Source organism: Rhopalosiphum padi, chromosome 2 (assembly GCF_020882245.1).
Source record: "Rhopalosiphum padi isolate XX-2018 chromosome 2, ASM2088224v1, whole genome shotgun sequence".
Taxonomy (NCBI): Eukaryota; Metazoa; Arthropoda; class Insecta; order Hemiptera; family Aphididae; genus Rhopalosiphum; species Rhopalosiphum padi.
Genome location: NC_083598.1, coordinates 60,271,119 through 60,295,805, shown reverse-complemented (window position 1 = coordinate 60,295,805; position 24,687 = coordinate 60,271,119). Strand labels below are relative to the sequence as shown.

Below are 24,687 nucleotides of genomic sequence, written 5' to 3'. Positions count from 1 at the left end.
GCCACTACACTCGCAACCACAAATACTGAAATACACTACAACTGCGATGACAGAATTTGAACTGTCGACATATTAATTAATAATTATGCAAACATTTATTTTTAGTTAAATGTATTAAGTCAACTTTAATAAGGTACCTACATAATTCCAATGGAGTATTTAGAAATTGCATAATATACATAGATCGATGATAGGCGATAGGTACCTATGATAATATTAGGTGATAGGTTCATTACTAGGGCTCGGATTTTAAAGCATAATAAATAACAAAAAAAGCATAAAATTGTTTAAAAAAAGCAAAAATGAAGCATATTTATTTTTAAAAAAAGCACGACTAAAAATTAACACGAATTAGGTTATAATTTTATAAAACTGAATAAAAACTAAAATCTACAAACTATATGCAATAGTCGATAAGCTATCGACCCATAAGCTATCTGTAGATCGATAATCTTAAATCTATACATTTCAATCATTACATTTAATGACGTTTCGCACTAATGGTACGGTCACGGTCATTATTGCGGGTTTTCACATTTCTTATTAAGTAAATAAACACTTTTATATAATAATTTATTACGGGTTTTGACATTTCTTATAAATTATATGAACATTTTTTTAATTACTATAGCGTAACAAACAAATAAAAATTACACAGCTAGAATAACTGAAGAAAGCAATAAAAAAGCAAAAAAAGCATTTATATTAAAAAAAGCAAAAATAAATTCGTTTATTTCGAATCAGATTAACGTGAAACGAATTATGTATAAAAATTAGATTTTTATCTTAAATATATAAAAAGAAGCATTTGCTTTAAAATCCGAGCCCTATTCATTACAAACATAAATTGCAATCAAATTTACTTTCTATTGTTTGCATTAATTTTATTTTGTACTAAATTACAAACAATGTTCCATCACAACAGAATATTTAATACAAATCAATTCCATGTATAATATTAATATAGGTAAATACATTTATAATAGTAATGTAGTTAATTATGCAATAATACAATATTATATATGTAGATATCTACTTAAGACAATAAAGAAAATCAACCAACATTCATCAATATACAGTTCACAATTTATTTTGCACAACCATAATGCAAAAGAGCAATATTTAATATATTGTTAAATTAAGTGCTGGCGTGACTGGTAAATTGTAAAACTAGTAAATTGTTGTGCTTGCGAGTGCTTGAAATGAGGCATCGAACACCATCACTATCAGGGGCGTATTTAAGGGAGGGACACATGGGGCCCGTGCCTCCCCCATTCACCTATTTTATACTCATTTTTATTATATGAAAAATTTTACAACTCTACGCCCCATGTACGCAAATTTGAACTTTTTGTTTGTGGTCATCCCCCCCGACATTTCTAAATACGCCCCTGATCACTATACTTAATAATTATAATATACTATAATTATTTTAGCATGGTCACGTAGATTATACAAAAATTATGAGTATTAAAGACTATATCACTATGTCAGTAAATGTTTTTTTGTGTGTAGGTTTAGTGAAAAATATTTCACACCACCACTTCCTATTGTAAATAATTTTAATTAAAAGGATGTCAGCACACCATTTGTTTTCTCTCTGCGACCTACGCGCAACATAGAAAATTGACGTTCAACTAAATCTACCTTGTAATATTAATTATTAGCGCTAGTATTTAAGTAAAATGACTTATTATCAAACTTAAAGTTAAGAACTTGATCTGTGCTTTAACGTTGAAATTTTATGACATTTCAATTTTAAAGTAAGATATGAACATTTTTAAATCCATGAAATTATGCACATTCTTACACATAACTTCATGAAAAAGCCAACGTAAGAAGTAAGAATATAGATTACATTTTTAACTTTAAATTTTATGATAGGTTTATTCATTATTACTACAGCTAGCTAACATTATAGGATTAGTTTTGTTGAAAGATTAAACGCAAATTTGCTATGCTGCGCATGGTTTAGAAAAAGAATTAAGAAAAACATAATGCGCTGACATTCTCCTTGGTAACAATAACAATAATTATAACCATTAAAAATAAATAAATAATTATATTGTATATTTTAGTTAAATTTCTGAATCTCACTTATAAATTACTTCTTAATTCGACAACATTTTAGTTCATAAGTCTATGTCTTAAAACTAAAAAATTAGTTTATATTTTTAAAAGCCGCAAAATATTTTTGAAGTAACACAATTAATTCCGCTCTTTTCCTTTCAGTCAAATGAACTTGTTTACAATAATAATAATATTTTGAAATATCTTTTTTTTTTACAATAAACTAATAAACATAAATAACTGAATGTCTGTATACATAGGTATATTACTTTTATGATTAAAAATTATAAATATAATTTAATACACATGTAACTTATATTTAAATATAATAGCTATTACATTGTTAAACTATAATATAATAAACAATAGCATTTTATTAAATGCATCAAATATTAAACTCAAAAAATTTCATAAAATAATAAAAACACAATAATTTTACAAACTAAAGAGATCAAAATTCAAAACTAATATTAACAAAGTAAATATTTTACAAACATAAATCATTTTAACTATCTACACAAATAAATAAAATTTATACTTAATATAAACTAATGAACATTTAATTGAGCACAAGCAATTTTCATAATTATAACTATATACTATATACTATAGTTATAATTATTAATTTGTTTTTCATTTAAAACAATAGGTATGTTATGAAACTCCGCAGAAAAAAAAAACATGTTTTAATATTATGTGCAACAGGTATTAGTATATATGTATTAGTGAGCACATAAACATATCCCTCGAATTACTACAAATTACTATTACAGTATAAAATTTAAGTAAGTATCACAATAATAGTTCCTAGCGCCTAATGGCTTCGGTCACCAAACTTAAGGCCTATAGTGGCCTCCAAGCCCGCGAGGCTGGGTAAATCACCACAAAGGTTCTTCAAAATCGAGGAAATACTGGTAAGTGTACATCTAATAGATGTAACCTTGCTAATTTAAGTATGACAGATAATCAATCCCTATGTTTGCCCACTCTAGTCGGAACACTACAGTAAATATTTACTAAATCATTTCATAGACATAATAAGTTTATAAAAGTTTATTAATATCAAATACCCAATAAATAATAAAATTCGGTAGGTATTTTCTATGTTCAAATAAAAATACTTAACTAACGACGAATTTTAAATGTGTATGGCATTAGTTTCATTTTTTTTTATCACATCATTATCATCAACATTCAAATATAAGCACGAAGTAACAGATTTTGTACTAGAAGGTTGACATTTTACTGGGAGAACAGTTAAATTTTCTAATTCTTGAGCTGTAGATTGATTAACAATAGCAGTGCTTATACATGATACAGTTGATTCTGATGCAACATTAGAAAATGGAGAAGCATGTCTTACACGATTTTTATGTCTTTCATTCACATTGATGTTTCGTAATTTCTTACAACAACGATATGGATATGGACCATGATCATAATCTGAACCAAATACTGATAAAAGTGATACTAGAAAAAAAGTTGAGTAGAACCAGCTAATAAACATTATTATGATCAAAAATATGCCTAGTTGAGCATACGGTAAAACATCTGAAGGCAACATGAATGCTCCACTAGCGCCAGTTGTGATTGCACCCATTAATGATGGACAGGCCATTAAGGACAATGCTTTTGAAATAGCTGTTGCTCTAGGTGAGTCTTCACAAGCCAACTGATACTCAATAGTATAATGCAAACTAAAATCTACAGATAAACCAATAGCTACAGAAGTAGCAATTGATTCTAAGACATTAAGATGCCAGCCCATCAAAACCAACACAGCAATTGTAGTGCATATGATAAAAAATATGGAGAGCACTGTAATTACAGTTAATGAAATACTTGTAGTTACAAAGAACATTATAGTAAAAGCAAGAAAAAGTGCAATAACAGCTGACATTATAGTGTCTTCAATTAATGTCTTTTGAAGATCATAGAAACCAAGATGACTGTAAAACCAACCATTTCTGAGGCCCGGCGGAGCAGTTTCCATCATTTTAGATGACCATGACTCAACCTAAATTATAGACAATTCATAACATAATAAACAAAAAATCATTGTTTGTAAATAATTAAATGAAGTAAAAATATAATTACTTGTTTGTAAAAGAGTTCCATATCAGTATAAGATGTAGTAAAAATAAAATTACTTTCTAATTCTACAACAACAGCTTTTATGATTGGCATGAGTGTTTGGTTTTCTGGATGAAATAATGGATTTGAAAACTTAGGTCCAGCTGCAGAAGGAACAAATATGGAAACTGGTGTATTATACACAATGTACATGGCTTTCATAATACAGAAATGAAATATATTTCTCGGGTATGGAAACTCAAAAGAATTACAACATGGCCATCGATCTTTTTCGAGATTATTTACACAAGCATGGCCCATCCATTTCACAAAAGTTTCCATAAAACAATTTGTCAATTGTGGTCCACCAACAGCTCGATAGAAAGGCTGTAAGCGTAAATTTGCACAAAACTGCAATAGCCAACTTTGCGACTTAGGATGCGCTATATCAAAGTTTGGATCATATACTAAATTTCCATGATCTTCTGGATCCAAATGATTACCCGTATCATTGGGAAACAAACCCCAGACAAACCGTAGAGGAACACGATTTTCTGGATTATTATCAATCTATAAAATTAAAATTAAATTATATAATAAATATATTCACATTTTAAATAAAAATTGTAGTATTATAATGACTTACCCTTAAAATTCTTTCAAACCAGAATTGGTTTTTATATATCAAATCATATTGTTCGAATGGATGAGACTCTCGAAACAACTGAAACTCTACAGATTCTGGTAATTTCATACCTGGCCATATCCATATTATAGTTATACTTAAAATACCCAGGATAAAAAAAAATATTATCCACACCCATCGAAAGCGAAACACAATTTTTAATAACCATGCATTAAAAGAAGTTTGAATTCCACGTAACATTTGCTCCATTGAAAGTAATTTATTAACTGATCCAACTTCAAATAACACAATATTATGCCTGTGCTTTGAGCTTAAAAGTACGATACAGGATGGCAATAAACTTACAGTTATTAACAAATTCACAAAAACTGCCATAGCTGAAAAAATACTAATTAAAAAAAAAATAATAATTAGAATAACAAATTATTGTAATAAATATGATTTTAATAAACATACCTAAAACAACTAATTCCATTAATAGCACTGAGAAATGATGATGCAAAAGCACAAAATGTCGTTGTTGTGGATAATGATATAGAAAGTAATGAATGTTTCAATGTCTTAGAAATTACATCAACCAAAGAACCAGCCTGGTCATTGATCTTGATTACTTTCCAAACATCACACATAATGAACGATGAATCTGCACTGACTCCAATTAACACAATTATGGCAAGAACATTCATGAATGGAAAAAAATGTATTTGAAACACAAATGTATAAATAAAATAGGAAACGGATAAGGAAAATAGTATATTCAAGAAAGTCACAATTGTAATTATTATTGACCAAGTATAAAATAATACACATAACATAATGAAAAAGGTACTCAGGAAAATTAGATATATATCCCTGACAAGCTCAAGGTCAAATAGCTTTTCTTTAATACCTAAAAATGATAATATAAATCTTAAACTTAATTTATTATTAAAATTTATTTTAAGATATATTTCTTACCAAAATCAATTGCTGATATGCTAACTAATGATGTTGATAAATTAGCGTCTTTCATTGCTTCATAAACATGAACAATTGATCCTTTTCCAAATGGTAAAAACATCATTGAACTTGTCAAAACATTAGTTGGAGCCTAAAATTATTTAAATAAAATAATAAAAAAAAATTTAATGTAAGATATATAATAAAAAAAAAAATTGATTTACATGTGGTGGCATAAAATTTACATCTAAGTGATAATGCATTAAATTATAAACACCACTAAATTGAACACATTGTCGTGGTATTGTTGGATGATCTGTTTGCCATTCAAACAACTTATTGTCATGATAAAAGTGAGCACAACCTTCAAGTATTGTCATTGTTGCATTAATATCTCTCGGCTAAATAATAATATATAATATAAGTATTTTAGATTTAAAAATAAACAGTTTTTATTCAAATTACTGTAATTTCTGAACAAGACTTATGTTTTCTTAACAATGTAATGTAGTTAACCAAAGACCACGGAGGACAACATCCATTGTCTTGTACATCACAGACATCTTTATATGCTACCAAATTTTCTAAACGCTCCTGTATAAGACACATATCCTTGATAGACTTAAATGTAAAAATATTTCCACCATCACTAGATGTGAACACCACTCTAGCATGATCATACGCTGCAAAATCATATGAATTTTAATTATTAAACATAAAATTATTAATGTAACAAAGAATTTTAGATGTTGTTACCTAAATTTTAGTCAGACTTAAAGTTAATTCATTTTAAAATTTTTAATTTTTTAATACAACTTTGTTGACTTTGAGAAAATTGTTGAAGAAAAAAATGATGATAAAATTAAAAACTGAATTACATAACCACGTATACTAAATAACTATTTTTAATAATTTAGTAATATAATATAATTATGTTTCCAACTGGTATTTTGCAATTAATATTTTTCAGTATTCTGCTAGTTGTAGGTATAATATTTTTTTTTTTTATATATTATAAATATATTTGAGGGTTACATCAAAACATTTATATTCTGAATTTCAAATTTTGCTCAAACCAATAAAATTCTATAATATAACTCATTTATGATTATTCCTATGTTTAAAATTGTATCTTGATAATTTTATGATTGAGAATTCCAACCTCTATAAACAATATTTTCACAAACCAACAAACCAATCATGAGCACTTTCAAATCATATTGGGATCAAATAAAATTTTTGAAACACTTCTGATCTCCAAAAAGTATTTTCCAAGATTAAAAATATATCATTGCAAAAGCTTTCCTACTCATCTTTGAATACATTATATAGGTACAATGCTCAGATTTATATATCTAAAAAGTACTGAAATATACATATATGTGTTATAATATTCCTAAAAATCTTTGAAAAACAAATTGCTATAATATAACAATTATAACAATTGTATTTATTATTTTGAATAAAAAATTAAAAAGTGATTTATAACATATTATAATATAATTAACAAATTTCCACAAAAAAATAAAATTAACTCAAATGCTGTGAATTAGATACAATTATTCAAAATTATCCGGGAAAGACTAAATATTTTTCAAAATCAATCAAATTGCATGGTAGAAAAATAGGACTAAAATATAAAATGCTTAAAACATAAATTATAAATATTAAAACTATATATTTGTAATACATGATGTACAAAACAAATGTATAGCTTTTATTTGTATACATTTATATTTATAAGAATTTTATATGTATCTTAAAATAATTATCAAATGCTGTAGAATCTGAGCACTAATAATATAGAATACTAAAATATTAACCATAAACTAGTGAAGTACAGAAATTTTAAATTAATTAAATAATTATTATTATTATTATTTTTAAATTTAAATTTTAAATTTTAAGTATAACTACATTTTTAAATAGATATTATTAGTATTACTAACTTGGTCTTGAACAAAAAAAATCTAATCTACTCTTTCGTCTTTTCTTATCATTCCGTTGCGTCATCATTTCAGTTTCTTCAAATACTTCATCATCTAATGGTGATGTTTGAGGTAGGAATTTTTTTATATCTGCACTTGTAGAATCCACATCAGACTTCAAATTCTTCTATGTGTAAAAATATTATAGAATATTGTACATAAATAAAAAAGTATTTACAAGCATCTAAAGTTTGAATAATTGGATAATGTAGTAAAAATACATATAATAAAATATAAATATAATAATTAATAATATTCAATTTCTAACTACTCCTATTATCTAAACTACAAAACGTTTAAACTTAACATTCATAAATTAATATCTTTAATTAATAGGGACAGATATCATTGTTTAGAAATCAAAAATGAATTTAGTTTTACTAAAACATTCAAAAAAATAATAATTTTTAATTATAATATATAGCATTATAAGTTATTTAAAATAATTAACAATACTAAATAAACTAAAAGTAATATTAAACATAACTTACAAAATTAACTACAACATCATTTTTCCTGAAGTCTATATCTTTATAATGTTTTGGTAATATATGAGTTGGTATTCTTGTAATATCATCTACCAACTCTGTGCCTTTTTCTAATGCTTTAATTAAATTGTCCCAAGTAACTTGACGATTACCTATTTCAGTACCACGTGTCTCAAAACCCTATTTAAAATATAAAATATTATTTTAATTTAATTTTAAATACAAATTTTGTATATTGCAATTACAAATTAACACAATAATAGTTCTGTATGTATGGCTATATATAATAAATTCTATACATTATTTTATATTACAATATTAATAAAAACTAAAACAACTTGATTATACTTAAAAACTGATTTTATTTAACTTTTATTTTAATTATTTCTGATTAGTCTTCTCACTTTAAATATAATTTTGTAATTTATAGTTAACAAACTATTCAAATTATATAAAACAATACCATTGGGCAAATTTGACTAAATTAATAAAGTTAAGTATATGAATCGTGATCTATTTAAATTACCCATAAATAATATTCAAAAGAATATATTTCTATAATTATTCTTTATTTTTAATACCTATTATTATTATTATTATTAAGTATACTAAATTATTTTTTTATATTTTTACTCTATTTAAAGTTATTCTAGCCAAGAAGTATTAGATATTCTGCCAATAGTATACTTTTAAATTATCCAAGGGTGGGTTCTCTTCCTTTATTTTTTTATACATTTTTTTTTAAACCATAATAATATTATTTTGGCTAATCAGAACAAAGCAAATTCAGTACCGGACACAGAAATTATGAGAAAACTCAAACAATACATACATACATAAATAAAGTTTACTCCTTCCTACTTATAAATGTAAATAATTTTTATCAATTTAATATAATCAATATTTTAATCATAAATTAATTAAATCAGTAGAAAAACTTTAAATACTTACTAGTTCAGGATGTGAAAACTCTGGTAAGCGTCCAATAAAATAAGGTATAAGAATAGTACTACTGCATAATAACACCACAGTTGATATTACTTTACGTGGATGGTTTACTAATAATTTCACATACCTAAAATAAAATTTAAAATAACGTAAATAAATATATATGAAAAAATAAATACAAATTTTGATAAAAAATACTTAATTCAAATAATAATTCATTTTTAGTAAGTTATAATAACTAAAATGCAGTCATATTATGAAAAGACGATACAATTATAAAAATTTATTTTTTAACCATTACAAAACTATAGTATTAAAATATAAGTTATGAGCAATCATGTACAACAATTATTTATAATTAAATTAATTGTACCAACATCTGCAATAATGTCATAAAAGATAAACAAAAACACATAAGTGTATATATATATAGAAAAATCATTTATATTCATCAGTATATTTTAAAAGAAAACTATAAAAAATATAATAAATCGAGTGTTTATCCCTATACTCCACAAAAGTTAATTTATCAATTAGAATAACTCAATAACATAGCACTAACAACTCAATTTTCATAAATCATAATTACAATTGTTTGTTTTGATAAATAAATCAACTACTTTAAGACATACCACATTCACATACCCTAGGTCTATCTAACCTTATAATATTGATAGTTATTATTAGGACCTAGATGATTTCCACACAAAGAATAGGTATTGAAGAATAATATTAAATATATGTAATACTATAATAGAGGTATACTATACATACAATTATTACAAAAATATACAAAGAATGTTTATCAAAAATGTATAATGGCTATATCTATTAATATCTATGCATAATTCATAAAAATACTTAGAATTTACCCACTTTAAGGATGTAAAACTTGTTTACATGTTATTAATTGTTTATGAAACAATTTAAATTATATAAATAGCAAATTATAAATTTAGTATTGTATAAAATAGCTTCTTAGAAAACAATATATTTATTTGGCTGATCTTTTAATTATTTTAGACTCATAATAGTCATAATAATTTAATATCCAAACAAAAATCAAAAATTGTATTTAATATTCATAAAATATGCTAATATGCAACATCTATTTAATCATCAAAAAATATTTAACTTACATTAACTTATATATAAAAAAATTATATTTACCAGTCAATCATTTTAAAATAATCAGACAATGAATCAAACAATATGTGGTAAAGACCTTATAATACTACAAATTCTTGTCTTCCAAACTTCCAACCATTAATTCTTTTTTCTTGAATTCTGAAAATGTAAATAATAAATATATAATTGAAGTCTTGAATACATCGCTCTTTAACTTTATTCCAGTTTTACACTTAAATCACAACCCAACTGGTTAAATAAATAAGAATAAACATTGCTAATAAATCGGCTTTTACTTTTTGTACATATACGTCCTATAATACTCGTCGAATTTATAGCCAGGAATATTTATCAATAACTCTTAAGTATTACTGTATTATTGAAATCTTATAACAATAAATCACAGTCATAAAATAAAAATGATGGGGGGGGAGCGCCTAAGCGTATACATAACAGTCATTACACACGCGGCGGTAGACAATTCTAAAATTCTTTAGAAACATTCACCGGCTACACGTGCGTTTTTAGATAGTAAACCTTCATCGTTAAACATCGTTTGATCGTGAACATAACAATAATAGTATTATGATTAAATACTTATAAATCAATAATAAATAGTATTTTCTATTATATATATGTATAATAATAATTAATAATAATATAATAATTGAACAGACGAGTGCCGCGGTGGCAATTACAACCACGATATTACTATATATACATATAGATTATAGACATATAATATTATAGTAACATTAGTAACTATAAAATAAAAATGTGCAAGTAGAGTTGTACTATTATACATTCAATTTGTAAAGTAGGTACTAAAGTAGGAGCTATACGTCATGAATATTATAATATTATTTATATTATTATAAATTATAATACAGTATATGAGCCGTAGGTCCGTAGAAGTAGACAAGCCAATAATAAGCAGATCGCTCATAAAAATATATGGTTTGTTATGGGTCAATTTATGAAATATGTAATGCGTTTGAGCAAATGAGTATAATATATTTGGTCGAACGTTTTGAATAATATTATTAATTGATGACATTGGTGTTTGTGTTTTAACGATATTTTACGCAACGCACGTTTTCCTCTCGTTTGAATAAAACTAAAGTGAATACCACGATATGATTAAAAAATACAGGTATTGAAAAACATAAAATATTCATAAATAATTACAAATCTGCAATAAGGTACTTACAAAAGAAATTTTTAAAAATAAATCTCAAATTGTATTTTTTGTATTGTATTATATTTTATTGTAATAATGCATTTTTAGTAAATATATTGATCCAAAAATGTTGTATTTTTTTTTATAAATTTAATGTCATCTTTTAGAAATAGGTATTGCCATAAGTCATTACGTAACATCCAGCGCTTACTTTTTACAATATGGTGATCTCAAAGCTCAAACTCATTGTTTAATACATTAATAGGTACCTCCTTCGTCCTAAAATACATTTTACGGATCTCAATTATTGCAATTAAAATACGCGTAAAAAAATAATTAGCCCTCTCATTACGTTACATAAAAATTATGTAAACCATTAGACTAGTAATAGCCAATACTGGCAATACTCAATAGATTTATTCCTATAGTCTATAATATATAAATTCGTAAAGATTGTATAATACTACCTACCTACTATAACGACATACTTGATCGTAAACATTTTTACCAACAATATATCAGCAATCAGCTGGTATATCTAGTAGAATTCAAACCGTAAGCACCTATAATTTATAGGCTATAAGTATTGGTCAGTGGTCTATGTAAGTATGTTATAACTTTATAGCTCACATGTAATATATAATTTCTCAAATTCCGTATACCACTATATAAATGTAAAAACGTCAGTCTTAACCAGATTTTAGTACTCATAAAAAACAATATTTTTAAATAAAAAAAATATACAAGACTGGAAAAAAGCTTCTGTTAATATTGGAATTAATTTACTAGGTATAAGATATTATTTGTATATATCATTTTAAACCCTATGACCTGTATACAAATCATGTTAAGTATAAGATAAAACTTTCTAAACAGTCAACATACCGTGATACAAATCTACAGAACATTTGTCTCAATGTCCTATCTTATTAATTAATTTATATTAGTATATTTGTTTTTTCTACTTAGATTTTAGACATTAATAGCAATACAATAAGTTGAAGTTAAGATTGGATGTATAATGAATAATGTGTTATTACATAAAAATACCTACGTTTGTTAATAACTGTTATCTGCTCGGAAGCTTAAGCTTTTAGAATCAATAGATGGACATTGTATTATTAAACAAACCCCGTAGGTCGTTGCACGCAGACTTGGGTAGTTGGATCCCGATTTATAGTCTTAGCTTATTAGATATTATATTTTGTAGACATGCCGGTACATACCTAAAGTAGCTACCTATACCAGCTAGTTGGAAGATGGCCCTCGACGGAGGAAAATTAAACGTCACGCGTACTGCAATGGTTATGCACGGTTATAATGTAATGATCAGAGACGATCACCGATGTCGATTTAAAGTTTTAGTATTGACGATCTACGCCGCGCGCAATAAAACGATAACAATCGATGCACAACCCGTGCGATCAGCAACGGACGACGACAACCCATCCGCACACATCGCAGACACGACACTGAACTGTCTGGACAGAAGACTGAGCAGTGAGCAGTGAACGACGAGCGCAAGAGAATGTCGTCATCGTCGACGCCGCCATGGGTCGGCACCCGATAGATCGTTAGAGCCTGTTCGGGCCGTGCCGCCGTGCCGGGCGCCGCGTTAACGCGGTATAATATAATATAATATACACTATACGCGACCAGTGAGGAGTGATTGCGGGCGGGAAAGAGCGCGGCGAGAACACGGTTCCCATGGAAACAACGACATCGCTGCACCTGTACGGCTGCAGCAGCAGGCTGTACCACCCCCACCGACCCGACACCTGTTGGTTCGCTCGGCTTAAAAGACGCATGTTATTGGTAGAGGGGAAACTGGGGATAAGAGCGTTTGCGTTTGCCGTCACTCGATAGATTTCACATTCACAAATGACAAATCCGTGCATTCATCAACACGGCGTCACTGCGCAGATGCGGGCCGTGCTGCGCTCCGTGACGAGACGCGAAGTATTTCCGAAAACGTCCTGACTCATGAGAAAAAGACGATTTTTTTCAAGTTAATGTGGTATACGTTACACAGACTTGACACACAGTGATAAAAAATATTGTGATGCCGGACGCTTGTGTTGATATTTTGACGGTAATAAGACAATGGCTGTAAAAATAACTACATACATAGTACATAGATCAAAAGTGTTAAGTACTAAAATACAAATAAAAATCCGATAAATCTTCTATTTCGAGTTTCGACTAAGTAGATTATAGTTAATTTATTATGTTGATTTGTTCAACTCGTAAAAAGATTTTCTAATAATCATATAATTTTTATTTTAAAATTAGTACTTCTGCCGTAGTAGCTAAATATATTTTTTTCAATTCAATTTTGGATTTAGTCCTACATACACATCAACATGGGCACTATGGGGGAGCCTTTAAAATATGTGTAGTGCCCAATAAAGCTAATATAAGCTATTTTTTTTTAAATTAATAATAACATTAAATAATCAGAAGGTTCAAAGTTGTACATTTTTAAATGTAATTATAAATCAACAAAAAGAGAGGGTTTACTATTCTCAAAATTAAGTTAAGAGATAACCCTACAATGTAGCAAAACGATTGGAAAACATGAAACTAATCTGATTTGAATTGGACAACACATCAACATCATTTTCGTCTCAAATTGCAATGTGTTAATCATGAGTAAACACATGAAAAATTCGGGTAATATTTGAAAACAATTTTTGGAAGGGAGAGGGTCCCAAAAATTGTTCATATTATAATATTTATCAATATTTAGGATTTAATGTTAGGCCTTGGAAGTATAATATAACTGTCAAGAGGGGCAAGCCCTTAGATCTGCCATTCAGTGCATTTATTTTGTTAATTAATAATATAATATTTATTTATTTATTTAATATTATTGATTTTTCAAAGAGATATTAACCCATGTTCGTCACTACTTTTTAAATCTGGAGGCAAAATGTCTGATTTCACTCCTAATGTTGTCTGTAAAACTGTACCCCACATTTAAATATTTATCTCATTAAATGGTGGAATTATTGTGCAAGTTTAATTTTAGCAGCCCCAGTAGGCTAATTCAAAAGACACAACATATTTTATAACAATCTAAATTAAATTTACACATCACATTTTTTAAGTAAAATCAAAAAATCAGAATACAAATCTTAACATTTGGTACTAATATATCTAGTACTAATTAATATATCTAAACAATTTTTCCCATTTAAATTATTTAAAATATCTTTAAAAAAAAAATAATGTTGAATTCAACTAAACATTTATATATTATATACATAAGTAATCTCATAGAAGATTTAAATTTAAATAAATAAATATGGTCTAATGTTTTGCATATTATTTACCTATATATTTAAATAAATCTAAGTCATTATTACTATGCCTACTCAGTGGTATGGTGAGCTTAGCCCTAGACATTAATCTTGAATTTAAAAATTAAAATTTGGGTGGATAAATAAATAATTAATTATTATAGTATTTTGTTTACATTAAATTGTTGATAATCTATATCCTTTAGCAAAAATTCTAAATTAGTATACAGTTTTAAACTATATATTATGTTGCACTTATTGTAGAGAGTAATAGTCAGTGGATGGCAGGGCCTTCCCTAGCGCAGGGCGAGCGGGCCCGCGCTTTCACCACAATTGGTCAGGCACTCAGGCCCCACTTTAATAGATACAATAAAAAAGTCAAGTTAATGAGCAAAAATAAATTTACATATCATTTTTTTTTTATGTAAAATTATAAAAGAAAATTCACCAACTTAGCTATAATCTCTATAGAAAAAGGAATTGCTGACCAATTAAAATATGATGATATTATTGATCAATTTCCGGATTCAAAAAGTAGAAAAGTTAATTTTTAATACATTTTTATATTGTACCTATTCCTATATTTTATATTTATTGTCTTATTTTGTCAATATTATTATTTATTATATTAAGTTTGATTATATGAAATGTTGCGTTAATTTATTTACTTATTCATATTGTTGTAGGTGCAAGGTACTATATTTGTTAAGACTATTTGTGCATATTTGAGTTTCAAATTTGGGGAGCTATACAGGGTAATTTCTCTATCATTAAACACTCATTATTTTAGTCAAGTATTGACTTTTTCATTTTTTTTTTTTCAAAATATTTTTTTTCATACTTTTCACAAACTGTATGAAATTTTTATTTTTTTTACCCTTTTATTTAATAGGTAAACCACTACCAACTTATTATTTTCAAATGGCAACCTATATTTAAAATGTACTAAATTAATTGGACTATTTTTTTATGTATTTAAATAAAATTCATTTGAAAAAAGTTAACACTTTTTGAAATAATAAGTTTTTAATGATAAAAGAATCTTCCTGTATATGCAACTGATACGCAATAGTGATATTTTAGACATTTTAGGCCCCGCAATTTTACTCTGCCTCGAGCCGCTCAAATCATTGGTTCGGCCCTGGTGGATGGGATCATTGTTTAAATACTTTTCTTATGATTTAAAAAATGCGTGCCATACAACTATGTCTACTGTAGTTTTCTTCAATTTTTTTTTTTTGTGATTGACATTGACTAATCTGTGCATTGATTGACTTACATTATACCTTTAATTAATACCATATATTGAGTTATTTCTATTAATGGTCTATCAAAAATACTACTAACAGAACGTCTTACAATATAGAATGACAAAAAGGTATACCAATATAATATAGAAAGACTTCAACTAGATGCATTGTCTCCTTCTTACAAATGCAAAACATAACAAATTAAATGTTCTGAATAATCTATTTAACAATATTAATTTTAATATTAGTATATTGACTTAATTATAAAATTTAAAAATTATTATTATTATTACTCGCATTTAAATTTAAATTTAAAATAAATATAATATAATATAAGTTAATAATAAGTTCAATTTAATATTATTAAATTTAATGAATTCAGAAAATACAATATTATATGTTATTTGTTTAAGATGGAAACAGGGTGTAGCATCATCTTTACACTAATATTTTTTTTAATTTTTAATTAAATATAATAATTTATGATTATTAACCGTATTCTATTATGACCAATATGTATCAATATCATAAATTATTTAAATAGAAAATGTAATCAAGTCTTGCACTTAAAACAAACATATTAAAACACCAACTAATCATTGCAACTAACAACAAACAAAACTACCCCATTATATTGATAACCTATTTACTTATCACATGTCAGTTAACCATAGTGCAGAACATTTTATTTTTAATGAAAATAAAAATAATTTTTACATTAAAGTAATAGTTAATATTATTTTACCTTTATTATAAATCCAAAAAAAAGGATTTTACAAAAGTATACGAAAGTAAAATAATATAATAACAATAGTCAATAATAGAACAAGTTACAAAAGTTCATATAAAATTTGATAATATATTTCTAATTTGAATAAAATATTCTTAATGATATATAATTTTAGTACATGAAAATGATACTAAAATTTAACTAGTAATTTATAATTTGATCAATTTAAAAGTATAAATTACTTGGATTTAGAGTTTCGTTTACTTTTTGTACTCTTTTTGTTCTTGGTTTGTGACTCAATTTCTGGTCCTGATGATTCAAACACAAGTGGAGTAGATACTCTGAATATAGTTGGAACCATTGTTGCTAGTATTCCAAACACTTCTTCAGATATTCCCTAAGTATATTATTATTATTTTATATTTGTTTATTTATTCAGTTTATAAATATATAATAAAACAGTAAGATATTAATACTCACTTTTGGAACTAGGAACTGAATAGTTTTTAGCTCTGATCCACCTAAAGATACAGATTCTATCATAAATCCTTTTACACACTTTAAAACTAGTTCTGCTCGTTTCTGACACCAAGGAACAGTCATATCCTAAACAAATTATAACTATTTAAAATATAAAAACGACAATGATTACTCCAACATTAAAATTAAAAACTAATTTTGCCTTATAAATCATAATTTCTTTTAATCAATTCATATTTTATAAAGAAACGGCACTTACAATTTGGTAAAATTTTTATTATCTTTAAAATTTAAATTGTTTAAGATAAGGGTATATTTAAAAATAATATTTTTTTTAAATGTTTAAATGTTTTTACCTTAATAAATATTTATTTTTTTAATTTTAATGTGATTAATGATACCCTTACCATATATCACAGTATTTATAATTACCTCAGTCATTTCATGAGTCAAAAATAATGGAATAGTTATCATAGTAATATCATATGAACAAGCTGTTTTCAATATATTCCTTAATCCTAAGATCACTGGATGTCTGGAGTTAATATCACCTAAAAACATTCAATTATTTTAATTAGACATAACACTTTTTTAGTTGACATATTAAAAAACTAACCTGATTTTAATGAATCATCAATAACCATGTGAAATACGAGATGAACTGAAGCAAGATTTGAATGTTTTGTAATGTAAACATCACCACATTGTAAAAGTTTTGATTTATTTCGTCGAGCCTACAATTTAACAAACATTTTAATGATAAAGTAATTAAATTAATAAATAATTAAGGGCTTACCTGTAACTCTGGAGATAAAAAATTACTAACTGGTCCCTTGCACTTCCGATTTTCAACAGCTACTTTAAGATCAGATTTGATTATTTCTAATTGATCCTGTAAAGAATCAAAATGAAATTCTGTACTACCTTCACAAATATCAAAAAACTCTAAAACAAAAACAAAATTTTATTAATAAACTATTAAATCGGGTTTTAATTTTAAATCGTATTAAAATTACCCTTTGCTAGACCAGAGTAGAAATCTAAGTTATTTGTATCAATAAACAAAACAAGACCTTTAAGATCTTGAGAATATAATTCTAATACTGTTTGTAACCTTTGAGGATGATGAACAGCTGCTCTAAAAATAAAAAATAAATAATGATTATTATTAATAGTTTAATTTGCATATCACATATTATATACCCATTTTCTTCTAAAGTTAAGCTTAGAAGATTTAAAGTATCTGCTGACATAATGCGAATATTATGGGTAGATTTCATTTGTGACCCAAGATGTATAGTGAAGCTTTCTTCCATATCATATAATGACATATTTGAAATGGTAAATCCATTTGTCATAATACTAATAGGAGAATTCCTAAAAATTATTATTACCATTTAAATTTTTTTGTTTTTATTCTTGGGAAAATAAGATTTGTTTTTAGTTTTTACCCAATAGGAGAATACAATCCATCAACTCCTTGCATTTCTTCTACTGTTTTCATAACCCATTCTCTATACCCTGCACGTTGTTCCTGTTTTAATGTATCAAGTCTACTATTCCATTTACCCTAGAAAAATTTAAAAATAAAAATAATTTTATCATAGAGTACAGACCATAATAAAACAATAATAAAAGTATACAATTTTCCTCAATATCTAGTTACGAAAAATTAATAGTTGACTACCAGGAAACAATCTAGAAAAGACTATTCTATAATCAATGGTAATATTAAATAAAAGCTTAATATTTAATTTGTGTTAATACATATTTTATTGTATACACATTTTATATTTTTCAATTAATATATAAAACCTATCGGCTATAATTATTCAACTTTAATAAAAATAAAATAATATTTATTATTATTGGGTATATATACAAATATAGAATTTATTTTATTTTAAATACAAACATTTTAATAAATTTAACTGTTTGTCTCACTATACTGTGATCTGATTGATATAAACAATCTTAACCAAACAACAGTATAAAAACTACAAAGTAATAAGTACAGATATAATCTAATCTATTTTTATTTAATAAACTTTTGGTAAAAACAAAATTAAAAGGTAATAACATTGTGGAAGTTGCCCCTAAATGCCCACTAGGCAGTAGCCTATACTTATACATAATTTATGTATAAGCCTATTGCTTATACATAAATTAGGATCTGCATTTTGCTAACCAGACTATATTTGGTAAGGCTTATTCTAGGACCGTTTTAATTACTGTAATATGTTCAAGATGGCAAAATTTCAATTATTATAAAAATGTTTATGCATTATAATAATTAACACTTTGACTGCTGACATCGACAAATCGTATTTGTTCTATGCGGCGGGCTTTGACACATCATCGAAAACCAGTATTACTTTCTGATCTCTACCAATAATACCAGCATACAACAAGCTATTTGTGTTTGCGTCTCCGCACAGATAAATGGTTGAAATTGTTTAATTTGTGGTGGTTTGAAAAATCCGGTATTTTTATATTTTTATTATACTTACTACTATTATTAGTTATTACAAAAAATGTTCAGCACAGGGGAATCGCTCAGGTCAACCCATGCCGCAGTCAAAGTGTTAATGTTGCTGATTATAAAACAATAATTTATTCTTATACTGAGATAAAATATTTCAAAGTACTTGAAGTAATGTTTGGTCATCAAAGTGCTTTAGTGCTAAAGCATTAATATCATCTTCAGTACTGTATTTATTCAACCCATCCATGGCATAATTCATTTCTTGGGTTTGACTAGACAAAATTTAAAAATATTAACTATTTCATTCAAAACAAAATCATTTTTTAAATTATATGAACACACGTTTTTGTCAAAGATGTAACTTGTCTACATTTTCTACTCATGATATCTTGGACTGCTTGGGCGTAACCATATTCAATATGAAGAATAGCATCCAAAGAAGGTCCCGAATGAGCTAATTTATGAAATGCGGTACCAAACAATTGATCATTACTAGGTCCTTTATTATCAGTGAATGAGAAAGTTTCCTAAAAGCATTAATAATACAAATTAACTTTGTAACAAGTAAAAGAAAAAAACCTTAATGATTTTGACACTTTACCTCTTGAAATGCCTTTTCCCAATACTTAACAATGTCTTCAACTTCAATGGTTTCATTTTTAATACTTTCTATAGCATCAACTGTTTGACAGTCATAAAATTCAATTGAACATTTTTCAACAAATTTTTGTAACTCGCCCGATAGTTCTATATGATAAGATGTAATTAATATTTTTGTCATAAATGGCGACACAATATTATTACCTTCTATGACGTATAATGGTAAATTAAACCCATCTATAATTCTATGACTTAATTCTTCTATACTACCTTCAAATGGTATATGAACTGGCACTTCAATCTTATAACCATCAGGAATTTTAAGCATAGAAATTGTATAACAAAAAATTTTCTGATGTTTTTTCTCGTAATCTTTAATCCCATTCATCCTTACGATTAATAAGAGTTTAAACCAATTATATTTCAAAATTTCATATTTTTATTTTGTTAAATTTAGATAACATAGGTACTATAGTACTATACGCATATAAATGACAATCTAACAAGTTCACAAATACTTATCACATATAATATAATGATAATAGATGTGTATTAAAGATCTTTAATCAGACATCACAGAAGAATAATTGTTTATCAAATATCAATTATCACCTTTATGAATAACAGTCAACAGACGTATGCAAAAAAAAGTTTTAAGGGGTTTTTTTAAAGAGTAGAATTTTTTTGAATAAATATATAAAAAAAATTGATGAAAATTAGATATACTTACAATACTTTTTTTTAAATATAACAAAATTAATATTAAGATTAAATAAGTAAAAAACCATAAAAAAGCTAAATATTTCGAGGGGCATTTGAACATTCCCCTGTGTACGTGCCTGATGAATATCATTGATTATACAATAATATAAATTATTATTAAATGCTAAGGCTATACTTAGAAGTAAAATATCTATGATTAAATCTAAATGTCCTACTTTTTTTTTTTTGTCTATCATCGCCTATCATTAAACATACATATTATAATTTATTACTACAAAATATTTAAACAACTCTTGTCATTTTAGAATTAAAATGACGTATCTCTTAATTACAAATTGTGTCCCATATTGCTATAAGCAATCATTAACAGGTTATAACTATGCATATACTTTACCAACACCATGGCCAGCAGTCTATAACCTTAGGAAAAAATTTTCTTGCATTAGAAGTATAAACCTTCCTTATAGTACAAGGTCTATTTTTAAGTCTCTCTAAAGGGGCCACAAGTTAATATTTTTTCTTTATTATGAAATAACAATTGTGAAACTATTATTTAACTTTTAAAGGAAATATTTACAATGTGATGCATTGATATTCATTACAAAATAATTAATTTAAGTAATGTATGAATTATGCAACAATGCAACTATTATATTAATAGTCAAACATAATATCCTGGTATGAAATACGAAATATTCGATCCGCGTTAAAAAAAAATCAAGCTGTAGCATGACTTAAATAGGATTTAGCGCCACTATTCCAAATCATTTGGTATAGTAGCCTAGTGCTTCATACATCAATATTCTTTTTTATCATATTAATAAATCAATTTATAATGAATATATTACAATATTGACCAAATACTGAATTCTTTAAGTCATCAGGGACTATTGTTATGGTATATATATACATACATAAACAAAACAAAATCCTGTTTAATAAAAAAAATTCAAAAACTAGATTTTTGTAGTATACAAGGCAAAATTAAAAATATTAAATTGAATTCTTTTTATTCAGAAAAATCAAATATAATATCCATTTTACAAGAAACTGGTTGTTGGGCGACGAATAGAGAATGTGTTATAACGACGACGTTTTCCTTCAACACGGTGAGGTAGAGGGAAACGAATATCACTGTCGTGGAATTGTTTCACATGTGGTCTTCTGGTGTTCTTAGCTTTCACAACTTCCACTTTAATGATCTAAAAAAAATGTATATACATTATAAATACATCAACAAAACAATAAGCATAAATTGTTTCATTAATAAATCCAATCAATTTTTAAAATCTAAATTTCAAGTTTCTAATATTCAGGCTTGAATTCAAATAGAAGTCTATGGGGTCTGGACCCAAAATTTTTAAAAATTAAAAATAAAAGGTTTTGTATATGAACCAAATATAAAAAAAAAATTCTGGCTATGGACTACTAATATTATATCAAACTAAAAATAGCTTAAAAGTATTTTATAGTATAATTACAACAAGTACCTACTATAAACATTTTTTTTTAAACTTCCCATGATTAAAAGCATTAATAAAACTACAGAAATAATATAATTTAATAACAGAATGATAAAATTGTGTGTAAATATAAAAACTATTAAACAAATTAAGGATTCTGATAGTGATGTAATAACTAATGGAAAAAATTAATTTTCATGAAAAGTATGTCATAATAAGTAAAATAATTTTAATGATGAAAAATGTTATTTGCTTTTTTCGAAAAAAAATAAAATAAAAGATAATTAAAGAATATTAATATAAGGCTGTGAGCTCAAATGCTTTATAGCCACAAGACACTCCTTTAATAATATAAAAATCTAATAAAAACTATAAAAAAATAATTCATGTAATGATTACCTAATATTAAATAAACATATCATAGTTTATAGAACACTAAAACTAAACTTAGAGACCATTGGCTCTCTATCGATGTGTATACAAACTGGGTTGATTTTATATTATCAAATAATAGAACACAAAATATCTAAATTAAATTTTTAGCTTTAATAATTAATATTAATAGATCTTACTATTAAAACTATTTAAATATGAAGTTCACTAACTTTATAAATAAGGATAATATTATTGATTCCACAATAGACTTAAAAGTTGCAACTACACTAGCAGATTATAGCAGATAGTCATATAGATGAGTACTAATTAGCCATCAAATTATTAATAACATACATAATACTTCAAAGGATTAACTTTATTAAAATTTAATAAAATACGGTATAAACTATTAAGAGGATGTTATACCCTCATGTGTTGTCTCTATCTTACTAATATAGATCATGGCAAATTTTTGTTCAGCAGAACACATTTTGAGATGTTAGCTTTAATATTTGAGTACTTGCTTATTATCAAATTTAAAGGCAAGAATATTATCTAGGGCATGTCATAGGCTTTTATTGATATCTTAATTTTTAAATGAGTTATGGTTATGTAAAATATTAAACTTTAAAATGCTCGTAACTTGCTTAAAAATTAAAATACTAATAAAAGTCTATGAGATGCCTTAAATAACATTAGTACCTTTAAGTTTGATAGTAGGTAAATTGACTCTAATATTAAAGCTAATGTGTTCTGCTGAAAGAAAATTTGATCTACTGATCAACATTAGTAAGACAGAGACAATACATGTGGGTATAACGTCCTCTTAAATTCAAAACAAATCTTAGGAATTATAAATAAAAAAATACCTGGATAGCATGAGCTCTGGCTCTGTGTCTTGCGCCCATATCTCTGTAGCATTTAGTTACAGCGCTAGCAACAGTGGTATCTCTGTATTCACGGTACATGTTGTGTGTACCTGATCTTGAATCATAACGTAACCACACTCCAAAGTTCTTAATTTTTGTTGGTGATTTATCAGTAACCTATAAAAAAAAATGACCATAATTAAATTATACATTCAGAAGACACAATAATTATAGATTAACATACTTGTTTCAAAGATACAATTTCTCCTGTACTCTTCTTAAACTTCTTAAGTTGTCTTAAGAAATACCAAAATCGAGATTTGGCAACAATGCGATCTGGAGCGAAAATCCTCATCTTATATAAAGGTGTAGTCTTTTCTTTCTCGGTCGGCAATTTGCGGCCGATGACCTCATATTCTTTCAACTAAAAACAAATTAAACAAATTATAATGCAATAATATCCACATTATAGTTAATTTCACTACAATGCCACATGTCATGTGATTTTGATTACTTCATTATTTAACCAGTTGGGTACGTTAAACATACATCAAATATAGTTTTTTTAGTAAACACTACTCATATTCAAAAGAAACTACTAAAATCGAGAAAATACTTACATCTCCCTTGGCTTTCATTTTGAATTCAAAAGATCCTAAAAATTAATTGGAAAAAGAGTATCTACTGAAAAAAATTATGAAATGAGAGAGCTCCAAACATAACCCCAATCCTGATGGTTTAATTTTTTTATCTTCTATTCCATTTGACACGGCACGATCATGGAATAATAATCCCAACCTGACATGTGCAGCAGGCTGCTACGCAGTCGCAGTGATACAATAAATTGCATTTTTAAATTTATAAAACAGCTACACTGTGTCTACTACCGTCACAAAATGTTCTTATAAAAAATATATTGTATTATTGTTATTATTATATTATTATTCATT

The 24,687-nt window shown here is 26.2% G+C and overlaps 2 protein-coding genes across 5 annotated transcripts; both read right to left on the bottom strand.

Annotated features, from left to right (window-relative positions):
- Positions 1 to 911: 911 nt before the first annotated feature.
- On the bottom strand, positions 912 to 13,036 carry LOC132923382 (protein dispatched). Of its 3 annotated transcripts, none has more exons than XM_060987353.1 (12): positions 12,687 to 13,036; positions 10,323 to 10,439; positions 9,156 to 9,279; positions 8,208 to 8,384; positions 7,678 to 7,843; positions 6,194 to 6,411; positions 5,953 to 6,129; positions 5,747 to 5,879; positions 5,246 to 5,678; positions 4,790 to 5,177; positions 4,168 to 4,713; positions 912 to 4,087 (listed from the first exon to the last, which is right to left on the bottom strand). In XM_060987353.1, the coding sequence occupies exons 2-12, from the start codon at positions 10,331 to 10,333 to the stop codon at positions 3,209 to 3,211; spliced, it is 3,252 nt and encodes a 1,083-aa protein (XP_060843336.1). In that variant the 5' UTR covers positions 10,334 to 10,439; positions 12,687 to 13,036; the 3' UTR covers positions 912 to 3,208. The 3 variants fall into 3 exon arrangements, with proteins under 3 accessions (XP_060843336.1, XP_060843338.1, XP_060843337.1); XM_060987355.1 differs by having other exon boundaries at positions 7,678 to 7,840; XM_060987354.1 differs by lacking the exon at positions 12,687 to 13,036 and adding an exon at positions 12,515 to 12,639.
- A 3,700-nt stretch (positions 13,037 to 16,736) lies between these two features.
- LOC132923383 (protein C12orf4 homolog) lies at positions 16,737 to 24,518 on the bottom strand. Of its 2 annotated transcripts, XM_060987357.1 has the most exons (14): positions 24,358 to 24,518; positions 23,982 to 24,161; positions 23,736 to 23,914; positions 20,309 to 20,357; positions 20,050 to 20,234; positions 19,871 to 19,979; positions 18,674 to 18,792; positions 18,426 to 18,599; positions 18,239 to 18,360; positions 18,019 to 18,167; positions 17,839 to 17,956; positions 17,655 to 17,773; positions 17,223 to 17,348; positions 16,737 to 17,139 (listed from the first exon to the last, which is right to left on the bottom strand). In XM_060987357.1, exons 1-14 carry the CDS (start codon positions 24,373 to 24,375, stop codon positions 16,981 to 16,983), a joined length of 1,806 nt encoding a protein of 601 aa, XP_060843340.1. In that variant the 5' UTR covers positions 24,376 to 24,518; the 3' UTR covers positions 16,737 to 16,980. The 2 variants fall into 2 exon arrangements, with proteins under 2 accessions (XP_060843340.1, XP_060843339.1); XM_060987356.1 differs by lacking the exons at positions 23,736 to 23,914; positions 23,982 to 24,161; positions 24,358 to 24,518 and adding an exon at positions 20,512 to 20,808 and having other exon boundaries at positions 20,309 to 20,454.
- Between the last annotated feature and the right edge of the window lie 169 nt (positions 24,519 to 24,687).

Coding starts and splice junctions, on each gene's coding strand:
- LOC132923382 (XM_060987353.1), bottom strand. Junction 5,679..5,746: donor CATATCAGCAATTGATTTTG/GTAAGAAATATA, acceptor TATCATTTTTAG/GTATTAAAGAAAAGCTATTT. Junction 4,088..4,167: donor TGGAACTCTTTTACAAACAA/GTAATTATATTT, acceptor TCTATAATTTAG/GTTGAGTCATGGTCATCTAA.
- LOC132923383 (XM_060987357.1), bottom strand. Junction 23,915..23,981: donor AAATTGTATCTTTGAAACAA/GTATGTTAATCT, acceptor TTTTTTTTATAG/GTTACTGATAAATCACCAAC. Junction 17,957..18,018: donor TTTTATCTCCAGAGTTACAG/GTAAGCCCTTAA, acceptor GTTAAATTGTAG/GCTCGACGAAATAAATCAAA.